Raw genomic sequence first — 25,320 nt, forward strand, 5'->3', positions numbered from 1 at the left:
CTCAAGTGCACACACAAGCACGCCCGTGCTAGCACACACGCACGCGCGCGCACACACACACACACACACACAAAGAATCGTGTAAGCATCATCAATTGGAAATTTTCTACTGAATACATTCACCCACAAACAGAAATGACACTGTTCTTATTACTAGAGTTTCCTGCAAAACATTTTTCAGAAAACATTTTTACTTGCAGGAGACAAAAAGCACAAACATCCATAACGTCATTGTCACTACCTATTTTATTTATCTATTCTTCAAAACATCGGTATCACATCATACTAGATCAATGGGTATCTCCTTATCCATACACTTCAGCACAAAAATACATACAAAACATACGACATATGAGTCATAGACCTCTTTCCTTTTCAATATTTGAAATAGTTAAGTACTTGCATCACGTCAGGCACTGAAGTTGGATATTCCTTTCTTTACAGTGAATAAATACATTGGCTTAACCAATCGCATTTGGAAGTTTTCCACAAGGACAACAACTTCCAACAACAATGAATAGTTAGGAAAAAACTTCCATTTCACATAAAGAAAAGCAACTACTGTCTTCTCTCATTGCAATTTCTACTAAATCATTTACTTATTAACAGTCTTAACATTCTCTTCCCAGTTATTAGCTGTGTCTGCTAGACTTCAGTAACATTTGTGAACGCTTTAAGACTTGTTCAGCTTGATGGTTTTGTCGGTAAATAAACTGAACATCAATTCCCATAGTCACTGAATCCACTTTCAGTCCAGGAATGTTGGCATACAACTTATATAGGTCACTATATTCCCATGGCTCTATTACAAATGTTAAATGTTTCCATTTTCTCCCAGGATGTTACCTGTAAAAGTGGAATCATCATAACATGAATCATTTGTCTTTTCACTGAACCCTGGTGTACATGTACGTTCATTGTAATACAATCACTTTGTGTTTGCTGAGAATAAAGTCTGCTTGGCTGGAACATTAAAGTTTTTGTTGTTGGAATCATAACAAAGGTACAACTTAACATAGGTGGATACTGAATGGGTATAGCTTCTACTTGATCTAACTCCAAACGACTAAGGGCTAGAATTCTTTTAAAAAACAGCCCGAACACACAGATCTTCATCAAGGCCACAACGACAAGGTGGTACATAACATTCTTGATATGCCTAGCCGAAAATATAATGTGCATTTTCCCTTCCAATACCAGCAATGTGTATATCTGAATGAGTAGGAATCATATCAGTTGGTACACCTTCAAATTGCACCTTCACTTTTGCTTGTATCACACCTTAAATCCTGATGCTATCCCCTACAAGTAACTGATGCCGCACCACTCCAAATAAAACTAAAGCTATTTTGCAAGTACCACTTTAGTTCAAACCAAAATTGAATTGATGACAGTACAAAGGATAATACAAAGTACAATATCAACTAGACCATGTTGCTATCTTCCTGTCTCTATACCCCAGTCTCTCTCTTTTCAGCCAATATTTTGAACAAATATAAAGTCCTTCTTTACAAATGTCTTCACAGAATATAGTTCCACAGTCAATTTCACAATGCAGTTAGTTCTGCATGTGGTGACTTTATAAATATTACCAATCTCATGCAAGCCTTCTTATTGCCCACATACGTGTACAATCTCAATAAGTCGATACGATCATGTGCATAAATGCAAGTCAACAAAGATAGCCCTCTGTGATATATATTGTGTTCATATCTTTATACATCCAGGTTACAACTGTATTAAACCACTCCCTGTTAGATTTCAGCATATAAAAAGCAAACAAGATAGATCCCAATGGTCAGTTTTGTGGCTGTGAAGCAGACATTGACCAATCCCATAGTGGCTTACAGATTGCTGGCAAGTTGGGCATTGAGATACATGTGTGCAAAAATCTCTGAGTGTCGTTGGAATATAAGTGTTTAAAGACTGTATAACAAAACGGCAATGGTAGTCTCCTAGTTCCTCTAATATAGCCTTTTCTCGTACCTGGAAATAAGAATAAGAGAAATATTTAGCTCTGAATCATTCTAGCATTTGACGATAGTCTGTTCTAAAATGAAAGACAAATACTGACAGAGGTTTGCTGCTGTTCAGTGATCTTTACAACGTCAAATAACAATGCATTGGCACTGAACCTTAATCCGACACTTTTGAGAAAATGCAGCGCAGAATCATAAATCAATAAGCGACCTTGTGAGCATATCAGTAACTGTTGGGTGCATTATGTGTAGCTGCACATGTATAAAAATTCCAATTATCGAGCTGTGGCTGCAAAACAAGGCTTGAAAATAGCATCACTCATAACGAAATCCCTTGGGACGTATGTTCCAAATAGAACCTTAATCAGCCACAATCCAATAGTGAATTTATTAATCCTTGATATTGCTCTATACAATTAAAGCTGTTTGTCAATCTCTCCGTCAACCAAAAGCCAGTTACACCAAGGTAAAATAGACACACCATATCACAGTTGTCAACTGCCGTGAACTAGTCATCAAACATCGCCCTGTTCTCCCTCCCACGACACGCCCTATGTGATACAAACATGTCAAATTTTCCTGACCTTCCCACCAGAACATGTTTACTGTACTTCAGCGCCTTACCATTGCACATTCTGATGTTGTCTACCTTATTGTATTTTAGAAGCAATCAAAATATTTTGCATATCAGCGCCAGGTCTTAACTTACAGGGGAGAACTGAAAAGTGTACGATTATGGTTGCCTCGGATTAAGGTTCAGTGCCATTACATAACTGATGTAAGTTCACAAAGACCAGAAGTATTCAGCTCTGGCCCATCTTCCCTCTTTTTAGAAAGAACAGAGTACAATGGCATGTTAGACTGTTGGCCAGAAGTCAAAACAGACAGTTGGTCTGCTGAGGTCATCAACACCAAAGATATAGTGTGAAGACCACGATAAAAGAGAGGAACACCTTACAACATTAGACATAGAGGTTCTATAGTGAATAACAGCTGGGCTCAAAACAAAAACCCGCAGAAAGAGCTTTAAGATTGTAGTGAAAACAAACTTGCAATTTGGCAGGCTGAAAAGATATACATTTTGTACATGTTCAGGAACCGCATATTGCACGAAACAGAAAAGGACCATTGAGCCCTGTCAACAGTCTTGAAATGCAGTGCAATGTCTTGATAATGAAGTGTGGAACAAGCAAGATTTCTACATGGCTAAGTAGGAGGGGAAAGGAGCAGAACCAGGGACCATACAAAAAGGGTCACAATAAGCACACTTTCTTTTCTGTACACACACTGTAGCCCAGCCAGAGGGAAGGTCGGGGAAGCAGAGGAGCCGCACATGTGTGGTACGTGTACTTACGAGTGCAGACCATGCACACCTCCCTCCACCTGTGCGGACACTGTGCGTGTCTCGAACCTGAGCTCACCACTGTACATCATTGACCTGGGGACAGAACGGACAGTCAGTGCCAAACTCAAGGAGGGCTGTACTTACGAGTGCAGCCCATGCACACCGCCCTCCATCTGGGCTGAGGTGGTTCTTTTCTGGAACTTGACATCTCCGCTGTACATCATGGCTCTGGGGGAGAACAACATGGCACAAGTGTCGCCATGTGCAGTGTGCAAGTTCAAATTGTGGGGGAAATGAAATACCATGCAGATTTCCCTCCTCTATGACTGTCATTTCACAATGTGTCTTGTCTAATTCTTTATTGTTTTTCAAATGTTCTTGATCATGAGGAATCATCATTTAACCTTTCTTATGCATTTTACATCATAACACTGTCATCAGCATCACTTTGATATATCTACTTGAACCATGACATTAGTATATCAACTAAAGATCAAGTTGTCAGCTTGCTGAACAAAAAAGGTGGTATATTTCATGATGCAACAAAATACACAAACATTTTAAAAAGAACAGGCAATGCATGCAATGGAGCTAGAACATATAAAGATTCCTTAAAATCTTCTTTCTCGTTAGTAGTAAGAACTCATCTGTTTCAACCTGTATGCCACACATATTTTAGTTTAAAGCTAAATTTAAAGTATTTGCATGTCTACTCAAGACATGACCAAAAACCATGCTTATCAAAGAGGCAGTTCTTATGTCCAATACGAGATCACACAGTTTAAGTCATCTCAAAAACAACGAAGTTACGTCTTAAAGATGAGGAAATCTCACATACCTGAGGGAGGAGAGGCTCTTTGCTCCGATGTCCTGGCAGCCGTGCTGGATGCCTGCTATCAGGTATGGAACAAACTTGTGCACAGAACCCTTGTCCTGGATAGACCCTGTCACACCTTGGGCCACCTTCAGTTTGTCACTCTCACTGTGGAGGACAAATGATGAGTTAAACACCATGGTCGAATTTTCTGTCTGGCATCATGCACAGGTAAAACACAGTTAGTAGTAGTGCTTTTGTTCTGTCAATAAAGATTATTGTTAAAACAGTATACAGGGGTGAAATGGCTCAGAATCAATACTGAACCAAATAAAAATGCACAAAATGGGAGGTCAAATCCTACAATGTCTTCTTTCTATATCATTATCTACCAAAACAATGGACAATTCATCTCTTATTGCATGCAGAAAATAATTCAAAACTTTCAAATAGCTTAAGTAGAAACAAATTTACAATAGCTTCTTTTTCTCCTTTAACATAACTATTTCATTTTTCTGTATACCACTATTTTGTTTTGGGCTTGGGCATGAATTTGCAATAAAGTTAGCATTATGATTATTTATATAAATATCATCATCCATCTTCACCTGAAGTATCTGTTCTGTGAAGCCTTCCCCTTCTCCATGGCTTCCAAGGACCCCATCCCTCTGTACTTCTTAAGACGGACCCCGTCCTGGAAGAAGTACTCTCCCGGTGCCTCTGATGTACCAGCTAACAGGGACCCCATCATCACTGGACAACAACAACAATAATACATCCTCAATGTCAAAACTTGAAATCATGTCCTTTGTGCTTTATCAAAACAGATGTTATATAAGATGAAAGTCAAATACTGTAACATTTGCTATCTACTTTCTTTAGAAGGTATATGACTAACTTAGCAATAAAGATGTGGGTAAACTATGTTACAGTCAAACTTGTCCTCAGCAACCACTTAAGGTACTGAAGAAAAATGGTTGCTGAGGAGAGGTGGTCGCTCAGGACAGGGATTTAACTAGTATGTAAAAATGGATGGGACTGTTTTAATGTGGTTGCCTGCACCAGATGGTTGCCTATGCCAGGTTTGACTGTATATACATAGTATGAAATGATTAAGGCTAAATCACACTAACAGCACAGCTTAACATGTATCTAGTAAACTGAACACTTCTAACCTGTGGAGGCTCCCAGTGCAAGAGCCTTAGTAATGTGTCCCACTGTTGAGATACCTCCGTCTGCGATGACAGGAACCCCAAACCTGCGCGCGTACTCCGCAACCTTGTACACAGCTGTACCCTGGGGTCGGCCCACTGCCATCACTGTGAGAGGTGGGGGACAGGTATGAAACATTCAATTTTGTTTTCAGGTCTTTACTCTTGTTGAACCATGCAAGAGGGATGTCCTCTTCCTTCAACATGCCATACCACACAAAGTTTTGTACAGGGACTTGGCTTCTCAGTCAAACAAAAGTACATTGTAACTAAGCATGTCATCAAACAGTTTCTTTAATGTTCATGTACTTACTGAAGACAGTTACAGGTTTGAGGTTTTATACAGATTTTTGCATAGAATGTCTACCTATTGCATGTTGAACAGGAAGGTGTAGATTTAAAACATCCATGGTTTTAAGAGATGTCGTGCAAAGTACACAATCATCCTTCCAAGTCTGTGGGAGTAGATATCATTAGGATGCATCTATTGTTGAAACAGGGGACCAAGTGGTGGGAAATGTAAAATTGTTCATCTTTTTATTTCAACAAGTTGATACCTTGGTGCTAGCCGGCTTAGTTTATGCTACGGTCATATTTCCAAACCGGGGCCCAGCACGGCTGTTTGCAGGAATAAAAAATTTTATGTCAAGAAATAGCCACAAATAATGCTCATGATTAATTTTCTTTACTTTTAAATTTGTGATTTGTTGTCTCTCATATCATACTTTTTATTCCAACAAACTGTATGGGAGCCCAAATAAATAAACCGGGATGGTACCAAGGCTAGATACCTCACTCATGTACATCTATATATTTTCTTGAACAGAAGTCCACTTAAAAGCTTGCGATATTCAAATCACATGTCAAATCATCATAACACAGAGTAGTGTGATTGTTCTCAGCGAGACTTGGTTCCCTGTGGGGTTATATCATGCTGTGAGTAAAAGAGACTCGCACTACACTCTCATGTGTGGGTGAGCTGCCACAAGCTCTGAAAAGGGCAGACTTCAGGGCTTTTCTATGAGCACACCCCACTTACGAGCTCTCCCTGAAACTACGGTTGCTGTCTGCCTGGGGGATGGTTCGCCGTGAGGCATCACCACTGCAATGTACACACAATACAACCACAGCCCGTTATGGTCAACTCCCCACAACAGGGAAATCCAAAATGGCAGACAACCTTTTCTTGTTGTTCTTTTTCTTGTCGTTTCTTATTTGTTGTGTCTGCATCTGCGGACATTTTGCCTCCAGGTTAAGTTGGTACCGTATTTACTCCAACTGCTACAACTATGCATTTGCTTTTATCATCAATCAAAATTAGAAAATTTGGGTCCAATTTTTAGTGTTGGCAATTACAGTTAAACTTTGATCCAGAATGACTTCTACCAACACAGATAGAGTTAGAGTTTTATCTAGATTCACAATTAGCCTCATAAGAGGCTATTCTTTCTGTGGTCTACGCAGATGAACTTTGAAGTGTAGCTCAATCAATGTTTAACAAACCAGGACATGGAAGCAATTCTTCATCAACATTAATGTACTCAATTCTTGTGCATTGTATGCTCTTTGGAGTAAATATGGTATGTAGTTTGTGTACATGGTTTTTGTTAAAGCACAACCCTATACTACATAGGCCAGTTATCTGTGTCGTAAAATCAATCAGATTTACAAAGCATGTCATAATCTTGTCATCAGTTAAGCTGCCCATACACATACATACAGTTTCAAGTGTTAGACTAAGAAAATCTATAAGGAAAACACAAGAGGCAAGATGTCTGAAGGTACTTCAACTTTGCAATAATTATTGTATCAGTTTTGTCCAGAAATTTTGTCTCTACAAACTTATTGCAGCTTTACCAAGGAGTCAGCACACGTAGCTGCAAAGAGAACTCTTGAGCTGTTTAGTCATGTGCACCACATGTTGACACAAAATCAAAAGAGAGCAAATCCAATCCCAAAAAAACAATTGTTTTTTGGTAGATCAGACTGCAGTTGCACCAAACAGTCAATAGTTGTAAATTCACTATCTACAGTCTGCCACAAAGGATTTTAAAATTTTACTGAAAACCAGTATGAAGATTTACGCATTCTACCTACAAAGTGTTCCTTTCTGCCAATGCTTTCAACATAAACTGCACACATCTCTTACATTCACATGACCAAGACTTTTAGTAGGATATCTCTTAACTACCACTCTGCAAACTTGATCAAGACCTTTTCTTTTCACTAGCATCGACTTGCATGGTTTTATCAATTTTCAGCAGGCAGCTTACTATCAAACTAAGTTATTGCTTCTGTCTTCAAGCTTTAAGAGATGAAACTATACATGTTATCAACAATACATTCATGGTTGAATTCCTTTTCCCTTTGGGGCTTATTGTACATAAAATCTCACTCTGCATCATATGAACATGGATGGAATGGGTACAACCATTGCTAAAAGAGGGGGGATCATGTCCTCACCTTCTTGTGTAATACAGATGGACCCACTACCCATCCCCACACGCAGCCCGTCCACCCCAGCGTCGATCAGGTTCTTAGCCTGTGCTGCTGTCACAACTGCAAGAGAGAGAAGCAAAGTTTTTTAAAATTGTTTGTCTAAAACACATGTCTTCTTTTTACTCAACACAGGCGTAATCTCTTCAAAACTGTGTTGAAAGCCTAATTCTTTTTACATCTTACTTTAAAGAGCTTTTGCTTTAGGTGAGACAGTAAAGAAAGGGTTCAGGCCAGCTACAGTCACACAGACCTATTCTATAAAATAATTTCTTATATCTTATTTTTAAGAGTTTTTGCTTTACGTGAGACACATGCACATGTATAGTATCAGTTACAAGCAATTCTTTTCAACAGTCAGACCTAATGGAAAAAAAGCTTCAGGCCAGCTACAGGTCACTCAGACAATAAAGCTTGTCCATGCTGTATTTGTAGACTCACCATTGCCCCCTATAACCTGCAGCTCAGAGTACTTCTGTTTCAAGTAGCGGATCATGTTGATCTGGTAAATTGAGTTGCCTTGTGACGAGTCCTGGAAAAGATGCGGAATCAGTTAACTTCTATGTCCAAAGGGTAATGCATTCATGAAAACATTTCTTTAAATTGCAATGTATTGAACTGTTTGGGCTTTTCTGTCCATTCTGCGTAGCTATAGATCAATTTACTTTGTGTTAGGGGGAAAAAGTGGTTTTGCTGTGGTTTAAATTTGCACTGGTAATACATAGGAAATGCATATTCGCGTGTCATGAATTCGCAGTGGGAAAGGTACAGCATAAACCATGAAAATAAAACCACCACATAAGTTCCAAGACTTACAGTACTTAAAGCAAAGTCTGCTATATCCCTAAGCATGTAAATAATAAATGGACATAAACACACCAGGACCACCAAGTCCACCCCCCCTTGTACAAGTAGCTCCACCCTGTACTTGTCCTCTTCCCTTGTACCGATGGCGGCTCCACATAGTAACTGCTTTTTGGAGTCTTTCGATGCCAGTGGGTAGTCTCTATTCTTTTTCAAGTCGGTCCTTGCTATGAGGGAGACCAGCTCATCGTTCTCATTTACTATGGGCAGTTTTCCTGGGGAAAAAAACGAGCAACACATGACCATCATATCCCAACATACTTCCTTACTACAGGTAGTTTTCCTGTAAATATCAAACAGGACAAAATGTACTAAAAGCTGATGACACATTTAAAAATTACAACAGGAAACTTGGGAGAATACTGCAAAGGCATTTATGACTTAATTTTGCTGTAGGGAGAAAATGGTGAGACTGCAGTGGTTTCTAGTTTGCAGTTGACACAAGGTGGCAGACAGGCAAAAGACAGAAAACATTTTCCTGGTGACTCGGTGAAGATGTTACCGCGAAAACACAATCATTAAACCACCACCATAGTATTTTAACCACTGTATAGCCTACATGTACTTCTACAAGATAGCCTTGTTTATACACATGTACCAGAACGCAGGACTATACTTTTCTTGCCAACTAGAATCTCATTTTTCTTGTCAATAATATGGAAAGCAAGCAAGACAGGTGCATTGAAAATGGCAGAAACAATCCCGCACTGACAACAGGGCCTCACCTTTCTTGCTCCTCTGTAACGTCTCGTTTGCCTCCTTGAGTGAAACCCCTGCATGTCCTACCACCAGTTCTTCATACGGAGTCATCACCTAGTGGGTTTGTGAGGCAATAATCAAACCTCTAGCATACTAACAAAACATCAAGTAATTCTTTCACAGTGGTATAACTCAGGGTTAAACAATCCCTCTATCACTGTATCAGATGAAGTTGGGAAAAATTGTTTCAACCTCTATTTTACCTTGAAGCATGCATACAGATATAGCGTTACACTCTTCGGCCATGGCCACTTTCCAAGAGTTCAATGGCTACATGCCCTACACATGTGGGTTAGTCTACAGTATTTGGCTGTTTACCAAAAATCAACATCTTGAGTGTTTCAAAAAAGATGTAACTTTTAAATTGCAATGATGACAAGAACACAACTACAGAAGAGGGCACCCAAAAGCAAGTAGGTGTGGCAATGTAAAGAAATGGCACTTGCGGGCTGCCAGTAAGCCTCCACATCTATGTGCAAGAACGTTTATCCCTTGTGTGACGGGGAACAACGGACAATAAACCACATAGTGAGTGAGTGTGTGGGTGGGCATTTCTTGACTCACATCTCTTAGCTTGATGTGGTGATGGTCAATGTTCATGAAGTCGATGTCCCTGGAGGTGACGATGCCCAGCAGCTTGCCTCCCAGCTTGCCGTTCTCTGTGACGGGGATGCCCGAGAAGCCGTGTTTCCTCTTCATCTCGCACACATCTCCCACCGTGTGCTCCGGACTCAACACGATAGGGTCCATGATGAAACCCTGCTCGTATTTCTACAGGAAATTCAACAATCAAATCTGTTAACATAATGATAAAGAGTAAAGTAGTCATCCCCAAATGAGGTGAAGCATATTGCTCTTTCAAGTTGCTAGTAGTAGTGCAATAGGGCTTCGCTACTGCTTGTGTTTTTAGCCAAGCAAACCGTGTCCCCCGTACTCTTCTTGATAAGTGTGTTGGGTTCTTTTATGTGCAAAGGTTTGACGCTTCAAGCTTATGCCTAAAACTTCCTTATACAAAGGAAAAACTACCAGAAATGTCATTCCCTTCTTTCTCAACAAAAAGAGAACATTTTTTCTTTCTAAAACTAGACATTTTTCTTTCTCAACTGCCCACATGTACTCTGTCTCAGTCGTTGCCCTCAAAGACATTCATGATTTGAAATAAATTGCTGCTTTTACCTTGACTTTTCTAACTTCGTTGGCCTGGAACTCTGGAGTACAGTTGCTATGGATGATACCAATTCCACCTGTAAGCTGTAAAACAAACAACAACAAAAAACATAGCCATTTACAATGTTGTCACAAATGACTGCAAATCACTCAAACTTTTTCAGCAGTTGGGGATGGGTGTCATGACAACCCTGTCAATAGTAAAAGTACTTAAAAGTAAATGTATGCAAAAGACAGCTATGTGTAGTACAATACATTCTTGAATAGCTTTAAATCAATTTTCTAAGTGTCCCGCACTCCACTATATAGCTAATACTCGACATGAGCTACATGTTTACAACAATTGTTATAATAACAATTCAACTTAATGTGGGTTAAGGGAATATATCCAACAAAATCTTCGGGAGGGCGGGGCTGTACCAAAACCATGTTAACTTGCCCCACCCATCCTATAACTAATACAAGGAGTACTTACTGCCATTGCAATGGCCATGTCGGACTCAGACACTGTGTCCATGGGGGACGACACCAGGGGAGCCTTCAGCTGGATCTTCTTCGTCATCGCTGAGGTCAAGTCCTGCAGGGACACAACGATAAGCACCTGTTTACAGTACGTGCTAAGATTCTGGTGGTCATCATCCACATACTGTGCACAGTACATATTGTACATACAAGAATGTAGGCACAGATATTCATTCAAATACACCCTGCTAGAAACAGAAAGTTTGAGAAAATTCTCAAACTGACAGCCCAGTTAATTGACAACGGCAGCCCAAACTCTTCTAAATACATGTATGGACTCGAGGTATACCATTATAATCTTCAGCATGCAATCAGTCACTCTATCTACAACTATAAGCCGGTACCGGTTCACAGATACAGTACTACGTCAGCAGGTAAGCATGTTCAGGGTTGAATAATTGATGAGGATGCACCTATCACCAGCTTGAAGTATTAACACGGAAGTATTATTTATTTATTTACACAGGAAATACCGATAACTTTATTGTGGACAGGCTACAACTGAAAGTATCATATTCCGAAAGAGGAAGGACCACTTCAGGCACAGCCTACATGTAGTGTCAGAGTGGGTATGGCAAATCTAGAAGAAATCATAGTTGGTACTTGGTACAGTCGTTCTCCTATGCTAGATGCTACAGTCGTGTACTGTATAAAACAACTGTAACTGCTAAAATTCATGTGTTCTTCTTGCTGTAGATAGATCTCCTTCATTATGGCTTTCTGTATGTAGGCCTGCACGTTGCCATGGCAGTAACATCCCAAGATTCACCAGGCCCTGGAAGTTGGGTACTGATCCATAACACTGGCTTATGGCAAAGACTATTAAAATCTTAAATACACTGGCTCGAGCTGTCATCAGGATTCTGAACCCCATCTCATCTTTATCACAGTACCCCAGAGAGCAAAGCCTTTCTTTCTTCCTATACGACAATTTAGCAAATCTTTAAAGTTAAATCCGTTAAAGCTAATCATAGTCTATCAATAGGAAACAAAAACACTCAACACTCAGCCTAGTCTGGAACAGCCCACCAGTGAGCTATTCACACCAAACAGTGCTCAGAATGTTTGTGTTAAAGAACTGGAGATGCGAACCACAAGAACAGGCAACATTCTGCACAGACTTGGCACAGCACAGAGGTTAAAGGTCACGGGGAGGGCTGTTCCAGAAAAGCTGCAGCCAAATCTATGTCAAAATTAAAGAACAAAATTTGATGAACCTATGGTCTCCAGTAAGTGCCTGTGAGCAAATTATAATCCGATGTCACTGTTCAAATTGATTCTAGAAATAACACTCTCAGCTATTGGAGATGTATAGTGATACCATAATGAAAATCTGCCTTTGCACCGGAATCCAAACACAATATACAGTTTTCGTGACAGAGAATGATTGTAATGGTGTAACCACTGTTCTTTTAATGACTAATATTAGAAGAGACAATGTCTTCAAAAATCTGATTCTGTCCTGATTTCTGGAGGCCAAACTTTCTGGAACAGCGTGATCATGTCACAGTGCACAGGGAGGAGGTGACAGGACGGGGGTTACAGCAAGCCGTACCTCTGTGTGTACCGGACAGTTAGGAGTGCAGGGGGATTCAATACTCGCTAGGATACTTGGAGCGTTAGTGGCCACTCTCTGTGTCAAGCACAGCGGAAGTGTCAGGGTGTCAGTGTCGAAAAAACAGAGATACATGGAATACATCATGCAAGCATGAGCTAAGGTACACTTCTCGCAAGACAAAGAGAAACAGAATATGAACTACATCATGATTAGTACGGAAGAATATGTCTAACTACAACTGTATTTACATTTCTTGCAAATGTTCTTTCCTACAGGTTTCTAAGTCCTTTTATTTAAGTGCAGAAATAAACAAGGCATCACATCCTATGACTATGAGAGTTAATAGTGTTGCTCCATGCTTTTTTTAAATAACTATAAAATAATGTGAATGATACTATACTAATACTATAGCTCTATCCTAAACAATTTTCTACGTATATCAGTTCATTCAAGAAGTCTACATGTACAATTCTAAATAAACACTACAGGACAGACTCTTGAAGTATAGAAGAGTATTAACAAGAGGAGGATATGAAAAGATATACAGGCAAATCTCATTTCAGTTCAGGCAAAAACATTTTCACCAATCTTCAACTACAAGCTACAACATGCAACAAGTATATTTTTTAGTAAATACAATGTCATGACACACATGAATACAAGAGTTGGGAAGAAAATGAAACAAGCACGGCATACTATTGCATGAACAAACTTTGGTTTGGCACTTTCTCTTCATGACACGACCAGGGATTATAGGGGGGACTAGTACTATGACATTTATGGAGGAGTAGGGAATCGAGTCTTGGTCTAAGTTAACCTGCAGTTTAAATACTATAATGATCTATAAGTGTGAAGATTGAAAAGGGTTGCTTACAGTGGAGGAAAAGGGAAGCTTCCTACTAAATATGTGTATCAAAGTAATCTCCAAGCAGATCTATAATTGGCAAGGCAGTATAAAAAGGGCCTACAAAAATCTCAAACCTATGGTGGCCTTGGATACTCCTTGGCCCTTTTTAAACTGCCTTGTCAACGATAGATCTGCTTGGAGTATAGTATCAAAGCACACATTACAGTGAAGAGTAGCAGAAGGAACGATAGCAGGACATAGAATGAGCTGAAGTGATGTTTCTTGTATACCTCAAGAGAATATGAGAGGGGGAATCTGCATTCTACTGGAGAGACTACTTTAGAAGAGCTGTATCTAGACTTACATGTGTAAGATCTGAACCAAAATTTCAGGGAAGACTTAGGGAATGTACAAAGGGGCATTTGTGAGGTCAGGAGCTTTTTTACAGGGATGCAGACTGAAGGCAATGGCATTATTCTGAAGGGAGGGGGCACTGTCACGCTCTACCCAAGAGGCACCAGCACATGCTGGGTAAGGAGAGTACCTGTGAACCACAAACTTGCAATTGGAGGTCTTGCTGTTGTCAACAGGTGGAGGTAAGATTTTAGAGTCATTTCTGTGAGGAACTCTACAAACTAAGATATTGTATCATGATGATAATGAGAACAAAAAGCTTTATTATAGTCTGATGCTAGCCATATTAATGTTCATTAATTAGCATTGGTCCTCTCGAACTAGCCTTATGTCAATAACTCAATACACATCTGTACTTACATTACTAAACAAATTGTCATAAAAACAATAAATTTTATTTCTTACAGTAGTCGTATAACAATGTATCTATGCTACATACAGTAGTCATGTTTCCTGTATTAAGATTACTTTCATTGCCATCTTAAATTCCTATATACATGTACATCATAGATAATTCTACTGCAAGGTGCAGTCTAAGGCTTGTATTTGTGTTTACTACTACTTGAGTTGATAAACCAAAATAACAACATCATTTCTAACTTACCACTTCCTCTGCTGTGAAGTCTATGAACCCCGGTAGGATGAGGAAATCACTGGAAAATACACAGAGAGAAGATTTTTCTTTAATAATATTAATAACTGTGGCTGTTGTAATCACTCTAGCTTACCTACTTATCATGGTACATGTACTTACCTACTTAAAGCTTAGTTATACATGTCTCAGAAGTCAGACTTTGAAACAGAATGTGGGACATGATAAAATAATGAATTAACAGGTTCAAGGTAAAAATGCAGTTGCTCTTCATGTACAGCATTGTGACTCTGAAAGTAAATTTGTGCAACTATATCAAACTCAACCTAGAACAATTTAAGGCACTACATGTGAACCTCTATGTGAAGACATGAATGCACAGTTGCAGAACGTCTGTGCTGAGCGTGCAAGGCCATTTATTCCACAATCAGCTGAGGTTCTAAATATAACCCGGGTATTCAGACTTCTGGGTGTAGTCGCTGCTATGTGCTACGCCGGGGGTCTGCATGCCTTTTTCCGCAACGCGTGATCAGGTTCAATTTTACATAACTTGCAGACAAACTTCTCTAGTTCAACTCGAACTTTCAAAGTGTCCTAATAATTTGGGAAATTTGCATGTTTGGGAAGATTTTGCATTTTGTGTAACCTGTATTTAGCCTAACTGAATTCTCCATGAACTATAGTGGGGACCCCTCACGCTAGCCACTTCAGCCAACCTAAAATAGCAGAGGACAACAACCTGATTAGGTAACAACCAGGTCAGACTGGGCCACCAAAACGTGGTAGGACACATGCTGTGATGCACAACATGGGGCTGGAGTTCAGACATGTGGCAGACGTTTTAGCCAAATCAAGGAGGTTAAATACCCTCCTTGGCCAAATGTATAACTTGTTGGAGAAATATCATTCATAATTATACTTATAGTTTACAAGTAGGAGCAGATTAGCGCTACAAATGTGACTTGTGATATGCATTTGGCATGTTCTGTACTGAAGGCTGCTCCATGATAATTTTGTGCGATACCATTTCTGGGAACTTCAGTGTATATGGCCACAGAAAAGAAGCTTGAAGATGTGCCCAGCATAGATGGTAGAAGGACGACGTAGTCCATCTTTTCCGATCCATATAATTTTTAATCAAAATCACGTTACAGTTATCAAGAGTTGCTACGCATGTATGAAGATTCTTCACATTCTTCCAACGCATGGTGTTTTCATGCGCCATGAGCCAACTTCAGACCTTGACTCGCTGGATAGCACTTCGGCGATCTCTATCAGCACTGACGGGGGCGTGAACAACTGCTAGTTAGCCGATGATGGTGGGTTGCGCAACGGTGGTTTATGAATACTAGTACTCACTTGTAAGTCAGCCCTTCTCCGGTCCCGAAGAGCTGCGATGCGGTCATGCCGTCGTCAGGAACGTACCCAGTGCCGCCGCTGATGAGATAGTCTGCCATGCTGCGGGGAATGTGTGAAAATCAGACGATATTCCGGTACAATTTTGGTCACTTCTCAATCGCGTCTACCTACAATGGTCGCCCCGCCAAAACTGGCAGACGGAAGGGAATGGTGGGAAATCTAAGCGCTTAGGCGATACCAATAGCTAAAATAGGGGTGAATTGCTTTATGCCTAGTAGCTCGATAGATGAAAAAAGAAGTTATTTCCTTGTCCCAAGTATTAATTATTTTGTTTATGTTATATCTAAGTGACAGCTAAAACCAAATAGTATCGAATTAAGCATCAGCGCTGTCTTTTATGACTCCAACGCACACCCCTAACTCGAAGTTGACAAGTTAAAGTTCCTCATAGGTGATTGGCCCGAAAATACGAAGGCCATTTGATAGTGTTACGCATAGGCAGCGGCTAAATATACACGGCCTTCAGAACTCTGGTATTTCATACACACAGTATTTTTCCAAGAAAGCATCGTATCTGTAGCTGTATCTATATAGGGGGGCCTGCATACCCGTTTTACGTAGAGCGTAATCGGCCGTTTTAATTTTACGTAAAGCGTACCATCAATAAAGTTAAGGATGGTCACTGGCCGTCTTGGACCACAGATGACCATAGATTGAGATTTTAAACCTAGTACCTTATGACCTGGAAGGTACTATCGGGGCTCACGAGGCTTTTCTTGGCGGGAACATAAGTGACCATCCTGCTCTCCACTAAACGCGTTTTCTGTCAGCAACATGTAGTAATGTTACCTTTATCAAACAAAATGTTAGAATTTCTCTAAGTAACAAGTCCGTAGGCGCCTGCAGAAACACACTCAGAGGTGGCCGGAAAAAAAATGATTAATGCATTCTCACTTGTCTGAGTGAACTTGTCAGCGCTGTTATCGACAGCCTTCGATTCTTACTTTGAAATCCTCAAAATATAGGAACTGTCATCTCAGAGGGTTGGATTTTGAAAATTTCGAACTGAATTTCGAACTGAATTTCAGAGAAGGTATACCATCAATATTTGCTGTGTCGCATAATTTGCCAACTCATGACAGTCCAAGAGACTCATCCTGTAGGTCGTTGGCCTAATTTAAAATGTCACGCATGAAGTAATTAATGGATTGTGATCTCAAAGGTTGGCAATTGCGCAAACAAAGCTTGCAACGCAAACAGCCGGGGTCTATATAAAGGTCCCATTGTGACTTTAAGATAACTTAGAACCCGACGGTCGTCTTCCCTCAGCCAATCAGGAGCGTGCATTTCTTGTGACTAAATCCACATAGCGTGGCCTCCCAAGGGGTGGGGTGTACTAAGTAACGAATAAATTGACTAAGTTGGAGACACCCACCAGCCCACCAGTAGGCAACGTTCCATCAACCGGATTGGATAAAATTGTGGGCGTCTCTAACTTAGTCAATTTATTCGTTACTTAGTATCTAGTACACCCCTACCCCTTGGGAGGCCACCAGGCAGTTCGTTTTCTTATAATTACCTATTCTCCAAGCAGAGGCTTCCCGGGACCCCTCCCCCCCCATGTAGGCCCTCATATCACGTGCTCATATAGCCGCCATTCAGTGTAGCACACCAGCTTCGCAGGCACGCGGCGGCAGCAGCTGGTTCAATATTACGTATACACTGAACTACCTGTCACACCAACACCAACACCGAGCTTTTAGTTGTACACATCTAACTGTTAGCGTTGATTAAAACTATCTAGTGAGGATGCTCCTACAGCTGAAGTACCACTCTACGACAGTTCTAGGGAAACACGGATTTTTGAACACCTCAATTCTGGGTTGATAACTCTGGGACCCTCGTATAATTGGTGTATGTGTCTTTTCTTGTCTTTTCTAGTGCCTAATGCCTGAACAAACGAAGCCTGAACGAAATTTCTTTTCCATCATGATGAAACTCTCTATAGATACTCAAAACCCTGAGAGGGAAACAACAGTTTGATGAAAAATTACCTACAAACAACATGTGCGCTTTTTCTTACTCTCCAAGCAGAGGTTGGTGGGGGAGATTGCCGGTCACCGTTTTATTATATGCCCCTTTTTTTTCGTCCGCTCGCCCCACCAACGTTGGTGGGGCGAGCGGACAAAAAAACGGGGCATATTTTCTTTTTTTATCTATGCTGTTGCCATGACCTCAGCTTAGCAGCAGAGCTGAATAATGTTCATTATACAGGGCGCTGAGGTGGGCGTTAACTTTACATTTAAAGTTCTGAGAGTCCTTTGTGTTCACAATGTCCTGCGGGAGGCTGTTCCACAGCTTAGCAGGGATGAATATGATAAAACGGTGACGATCTCCCCCACCAACCTCTGCTTGGAGAGTACTTTTTCTGTGAAGTTGCCGTTGTTTTCTCCACTGACGCTTCTTCTTATACCAATGAGGTGTTAAATACCTACGGACGTCGGTCAAACGCAACGTTTACACCATCCAACAGTTTGATAAAAATGCCCTACAAACAACCTGTGCGCTTTTTCTGTGAAGTTGCCGTTGTTTTCTCCACTGACGCTTCTTCTATACACAGGCACCCTACATCTGCTTGAATATCGCCGTGTCTGTTGGCATGTATTACATAAACCAAGGACATCATATACGGACCCTATATAATGCCGTTACATCATGCGACCCAGATGTATATTGGGGTTGGCTTCAAAAGGGACAAAGGGCAGTGTAGATGAAGAAGACAAACATGTTTTTCGTATGGTCTCATCAAAAGGGACAAAGGGCAGTGTGGATGAAGAAGACAAACATGTTTTTCGTATGGTCTCATCAAAAGGGGCAAAGGGCAGTGTAGATGAAGAAAACAAACATGTTTTTCGTATGGCCTCATCTGCCTGCATCGGAATTTTAAGTCCGATGCAGGCTACTAGTCTCAAGGGTAGCAATGAAACAAGTGTGACAATAGATAAATGAAATATGGCAAGGCTACTGAGACGGATCTCAATTATTCGATCTTGTAACCTAAGCAGTGTTCACATAGTGTAAACAGAAGTGCGTGTGGCATTGTGTATGGCATGGCATTGGCCATTACGCAACATTCGATCTCAAAACATTAATAACTTGGCGCTGAAACCTAAAATATTGGCAAGCACAGGATACCGAATCGGCCTGCAAAGCTCGGTGGTCTTGTTAAGTGCGATCAAGGACGTGGGTGCGGCATATCAGAAAGATTGTAAGAAGAAGAAAAAAGATGAACGTTTGTCGATGCTGTTTTAAACAAAAAGTAAGGCAAGTGACTTTAAACAAACAAACAAACAAACAAAAAACCGAATAGACATCTCTTTAAGAACCTGCCTTACCCCCTTGAGTACTCTGCCATCGTGACCGTGGACCCGGCCTCTTCTGTACTCTTCTCTGAATCAGATCGGTCCATGTCTACTCTGTTAGAGGTTCTGCGACGGAGTCTCTCAATTTGAACAGATATGTCCACTAACTACAGCCTACGACTACCTGTATACAGATCGATCCGTTCAATGATAGTCACTAGACAAGACAGGAGAGTAGAGTGGATGCACGCTCGAACTGCCTACTGAGAGGTACTGACAGGCCTTTCCCAGGGCTGAGTATAAATCTGTCGGCGAGGCTTAACATATTGAAGCTTTGTTTCACGTCAACAGACAAACTCGATTCTGCAGCCTGCGTTTAGCCATCTCGCCGCAAGGGTTTCTGTACATTTTTACATCACGCAAGTTAGTAACGGACGTGGGTGATGTTGATGAATGTACGTACTAGTATGCATGCAAGAATGTCAGTGCCTGTATATAACTTAGCCAACCGCTCATGCCACAGATTCAATTTACTGCAGTAATGGAGTGTATAAGAGTGCGCCGGACGCACGGTCAGATTGAATGATATAGAGAGAACGGGATACAAAACATTGGCTTAGGGGTGCCTGGGAATAAACAATCCTAGAGCAGGTGCATCGGTAAATCATCCCCCTAAGCAGCGATCATCCTGGAATTAAAATACATTTCGCTAGATCTTTGTATCCCAGGTAACAGATCATATGATCCACAAATTTACATACCAGGCTGAGTTGCTTCCTAGGCCTATCATGGTAGGTGAAAAATAATGGCGTGTCACGGTGTTTTTTACAGTTTGCCACTCTAATGTTGTGGGAAGATCCGACAAAGTGGTCAGCAACCCTGCTTGTGTATACGCACCACATGGTGGGGGGAGGCGGGCCTGATCTAACCGTCCTTTCGTTTGTTTGTTTTTTTGTTTGTTTGAACATTCGTTTATTCACGACAAGCTCAAATCGGCCTCGTATTTTTAACTTGTTTTTAATCAAGATTCGTTGCTAAACGTCGAAGTCCTTCAGCGGGAGCGATGCAACTTCAGTGTTGGTCCTGTGTTCAAAGAAAGGCCTTGCTTCTATGTAACTTCTTACTGCTGATACGGTAACAAGGTGCAGCCACATCTTGAGCGTAAATAAGAATGGGGCCTAGAACCCATTTTGTGAATAGAGATGAAATGGGAGTCTCCGATATCTGAATTTCTGACTAGTCCATCAACGTTTTCAAATGTGGTTGTACCAACTCCCTCGTCATCCTGCACTTCGAGTCATGAAACGCATGATAATTTGCACGTTTTAAGTCCTTGACACTTTCACACCTGGTTGATGCAGTACTAAGTCCATCCATAGTCGGCGCTGTTCTCGTTTACCTCACTTGATATTGGATGCCATGCTGTCAAGCATTCAGTCAACCATGCTGTTTGATAGCTGTCATTATAGTTTTCGGACCAAGAATGGTCTTCCGAATTACAGGCACATATGTACTGCTATATTTGCCATTCCATCAGCTGATGACGACACGATTGGATGTGCGCTATTCTGGTAACATGGCAACTTGTGTACTAGATCATAGGTATTGCTATTCTACAACGATCATGGCCAAGGAAATAAGGTACGCACTAAAGACGTACTCATTTTCCTCTCAAAATGTATGATGCCGGAATAATTCACGGGTTGGCAAATACCGGGATATCGCCAGCACATATTATACCGTACAACTAATCTCCAAGTATATCTATCAGTGACAATGATAGTATCCAGGGGGCAAAAGCAGTATTATTGGACATCGAGTGCTCGCAGATTTCGATGGCCATTATACAGATTTTGCCCTTTGGATACTGTCATTGTCACCGTTAGATCTGCTTGGAGAGTACCGTATCACTACTCCAGTCGACCACGCTATGATGAGTGCGGCTCCAACAGTTCAAACATGCCGTATTGATGTCACACAAGTACAGACTTCCTCTCATTCTACTCACGCCAAGTAAGCGCAGTGTCTCTAAAATCTGTCATTCCCAGCCTCTTGCACTCGACGAAACCCAATTGACGACTTGCATCGGTGAGCATTATTTCATACATCACAACCCTCTTTCAACTGTCGCATAGTTTCACATATCTTAATTATAAGATATGTCAACTGCACAGGTAATTTTGTCTACCTGTAAGACTAAGGTCTTTGTTGATGTTTACCAAGTCTTCAATCGGTATGGCCCATGTACAAATGTTCCGCTCTTTGAAGGAGTCATCCCTCGATCATCGCCTGCGTGCGCGGAACCCTTGATGTATCAACAACCCATTAAAGTCTAAAACACATGCCCATTGCTGGGAGCGGAAAGACGCCATCCTGGTATTATCCCTGATAATACAAAAGTACATAACACTTTCCCAGAAGGTTTCAAATCACCACGGGAAAGCCTAAAGCCTCTGCTATCAGCGCGGGCCATTAGAACGTTTGGCTCTAGAGCTAGGGCAATGCAGTTGGGTGGTTGTGCGTCGTGTCGGAACTTGGCAGTTTTATATAGTGCTAATAATGCTTATTAGAAATTAGAAAAAAAAAAAAAATGAATATACCATTGCCTTCTCCGTACGCGTAAAACCAAAGGCACTCCCCTTACATTGTTTGATTTAGTCTATTTCTATGATGAGTCTGATATAAATTACTGCAAAACGTAATGTGAATTTTGTCTGATCCTTGCCATTAAACGGGTTCAGCACGCATAATGAAAGTTTTAAAAACGAGAAGCCGAGTAAAAGCCGTGCAAAGAGACGTCCAGTCATTGAATAACACGCGCGAAAAAGTTGAGCGGTGGAGTGTTGAATGAGGAAACCCAATTATGAAATTACCTCATTATATCCCAGAAAATAAACTCTTTATTTGTTTTTTAATCTTGTATTACAGTTATGGGTGCCTTTTTCTGCACCGATTCAATTTCTACATTTCTACTGCTAAACAAATGAAAAACAAACGTGAAACAACCGTATATTTTGTCCAGGTCAGAATCGTGATCAGAACCGAGAATCCATCTCTACACCAACGAATCTTCCACTGGATGAACGCATCAAATCTTCCACTTAAAAACATGTTGTGTCATCTCAAGGTCGTTAGGAGCGTGGTTGTCATAACATCTGCCGCACGAGATTAGCGGCGTGTGTGCATGCTCTGCGGATGGAAAGCTAAATCCAAGGTTACAGATACATAGTTCCGTTTCATCTAAGGTTACAAAACCTTTGAACTCTAGATATTGATATTTATATTTGAACAACTGTGTGTGCACGTGTGTGTGCCAACTTCGTAATCATCAGTGTAAATGACTGATGTTTGTTTTGTTTTGCTCTGTTCTTAGAGAATTAGTACACATTCCCCACCACTGAACTATAGTGTTCCTAGGAAAATAAACCATCAATTATCTTTTATATTTCAGCCAAGTGTGGAAACCTTTTGCTAGGATCGATTGGGTATTCTAGTGGATCAACTTATCAATATATGTTTTTCTATAGTATTTCTAATTCTGTGGGCTCTTCCGGTGCCTTTACTGGTGTTGCATCGTGACACAGTTGTAGGTGCGTGACAGAATGGCGTGCGTGTCAACCTGCGCAGCACAACATGAAATAGTACACTATCTAACGCTTACAACACACGAATAAAAACTAGCTGTTGTTGTCGTACTCAATGAACACAACTTTTTCTCCGCCATGTTATATATAATGCAATGGATGTTGGTACATCTGCATGTTTCAGTATTTTTACGTCAATTTCGCACATATGGTGAACAGTAAGTACATCGATCTGGGCGTACGAACTGTTCCGAACACCTGTTACTGACGTAGACGTCATTAGGACTGTTCCAAATCAATCGTGGGGCTGCTTTATAGGCATCAAAGATTAAGAGGGATAAGGAGGGAAATGAGCTTTTAAGGGAATGACAATGATGGCATATACACTAACCAGTTATCAGGGCTACTTCTCCAAAATGTAACAATATGTCACAACATAACATAACATAACATAAAATAAAAGCTTTTAAACAAAAGCACTGCTCCCATGTTTCATACAACATATCACCAACTGTGTTAGCTAATGTTCGATTTCTTAAATCAATTAAGGGATAAGAATTGTATTAATCATGTGTGATGCTTGCCTATGGCCAAATAGACAGATATCATGCCATAGATGTGAGCTGGCCATGGAGTATACAGTTTGCGACCTAGCTTATATTATATAGTTACTCCGCTGGTATGCTATTTGTCTATTTGGCCAATTTCTACTATTTTTCCAGCGACCTGTGGAGCCTGTTAGAGGCTAGTGTGATCCTGACTTGAAGTCTAGGTAAACCCCCATGCACTCATTCACTGACGGTCGTACCGTCGGAACGTTACCCAGCCCATCGCGCGTGAGCATGCGCACGCACACATACATGTACACAGACTCGTTGATAATTGCAGGTACATATATGATGTCATCGGCACAGTAATTAAAACATTTCTTGTATGTAACTGTGCAGCAGACCTTTCTAGGGGTAATAAGGTGATCATGATAGGACGGACGTTAAATGGAGGTCCCGTGTTTGGGGAGAGCCACACCCCGCGCACGTTAAAGAACCCACCACACCTTTCGAAAAAGAGTAGGGGCATGCCCCGGTGTGCGATGGTCCAAATCTTACAGTCCGGTCTGGGATGACATCTTGAAAAGGTGATAGTTCACCTGTTATGTCAATCCTTCCACAAAATGTGGTAAATCAAAATAAATAAATAAATAAAAATGATGGCAGTCAGAAATCTGTGTTTGCATGCCGCTTTAACACTAGTTACATAGCCTTACACTTTAGCTCTCCTATTCTAAAACACACGCGAGGAATCATTACGTGTTTATCGTCTGATCGTCTGAGATGTTAGATGTAGCATGAATGTCATAATTGAACAGTGTGTTAAAATATCTGATAGATGCATATGTGTACAATTTCGGCCGCCGAGCTGTGTGATGCACCTGCACGTGTCGTGATATGCAGATTTCAATCATTTGGGTTATTAAAGCGAACATGTACAGTAATTTACCTAGCCTGGGAGCAAAGGTTAGGTGCGATTTGGGTCTTGTACACATATAGTTGTACTACAATCATGCGCAACTTTGAATAGGCCGAGCTGAGTGCCCGACCATTGGATGCCTGGACAGAGCAGGCCGTTTGGGTCAGGTTTGTTTACAAAAAGGTCGGTACTAGTACAGTATTGGTCTGCTGCCACGCGTACGTAAAAACAATAAAATGACGTCGCTTTTCCTGTCTGCGTGTCAACTTGGCTCAGGGTCACGCGTCCCACTCACCTCTCTTGTTTACATCCGGCCTGGATCATGGAGTCGTTGCACCGCTTGCCTACGCTCTCGTGGCCGCGGCCTCGCGCATTTTGCATGCTCGTGGCGTACCCCTTCCCCGCCTCCTCACGCGGCGGGACAGTTCTTTGATCGGCGGGTGGTTCCGTGGCCTGCCCGTGCTACCCAGAAGCTGGAGAAAACGTCGATGACTCGGACAGACAGAGGGGAGAGAGAGTAAATGCGGACCTGACCGGAACTCAGCCCACCCAGCCACCAACAGCCGCCTGCAACCTGACCTGCGTGACGTCATCACCAACCTGGTTTGAATATGATGATCACTGGTCGCCATGGCAACGGGGCATGTACTGCAGAATGTCGCCTATCCCCATGTCTGCTGCATCCGAGGATATCCTCATCCGTCAATCAATTGTCATCATCTAAAAAATCTATATTTTGTCTGACATGTCTCCTATACGATCAATATGACGAACAGCACTGATACCCCTGCTTTTGAATTTTATTTTTATGAATTCAGAAGAATCAATAGGTGAATTTTCGACCATCTGATAATTTCAAAGTACAGTATTGCCTGGCATGGGTATTCTCCATGCATACGTGCTTCTTTGACATTACATGTGTATCGATTACACACTGGGTTCAAGGTTACATACGATAATTGATTTACCTTATCAGATAT

At 41.1% G+C, this 25,320-nt stretch overlaps 1 protein-coding gene across 9 annotated transcripts; it reads right to left on the reverse strand.

Moving 5' to 3' along the window:
- Positions 1-228: 228 nt before the first annotated feature.
- LOC136434949 (inosine-5'-monophosphate dehydrogenase 1b-like) lies at positions 229-25,029 on the reverse strand. 9 transcript variants are annotated; one of them, XM_066428075.1, is made up of 18 exons: positions 24,636-25,029; positions 15,928-16,026; positions 14,581-14,629; positions 12,713-12,790; positions 11,111-11,212; positions 10,645-10,719; positions 10,033-10,239; positions 9,435-9,522; positions 8,725-8,924; positions 8,287-8,377; positions 7,813-7,908; positions 6,389-6,451; positions 5,314-5,457; positions 4,747-4,891; positions 4,163-4,306; positions 3,469-3,552; positions 1,926-1,986; positions 229-1,886 (listed from the first exon to the last, which is right to left on the reverse strand). In XM_066428075.1, exons 1-17 carry the CDS (start codon positions 24,719-24,721, stop codon positions 1,965-1,967), a joined length of 1,773 nt encoding a protein of 590 aa, XP_066284172.1. In that variant the 5' UTR covers positions 24,722-25,029; the 3' UTR covers positions 229-1,886; positions 1,926-1,964. The 9 variants fall into 9 exon arrangements, with proteins under 9 accessions (XP_066284172.1, XP_066284171.1, XP_066284170.1 ...); XM_066428074.1 differs by lacking the exon at positions 3,469-3,552 and adding an exon at positions 3,334-3,417 and having other exon boundaries at positions 229-1,986; positions 24,636-25,027; XM_066428073.1 differs by having other exon boundaries at positions 229-1,986; positions 24,636-25,027.
- Between the last annotated feature and the right edge of the window lie 291 nt (positions 25,030-25,320).

Source organism: Branchiostoma lanceolatum, chromosome 5 (assembly GCF_035083965.1).
Source record: "Branchiostoma lanceolatum isolate klBraLanc5 chromosome 5, klBraLanc5.hap2, whole genome shotgun sequence".
Lineage (NCBI taxonomy): Eukaryota > Metazoa > Chordata > Leptocardii > Amphioxiformes > Branchiostomatidae > Branchiostoma > Branchiostoma lanceolatum.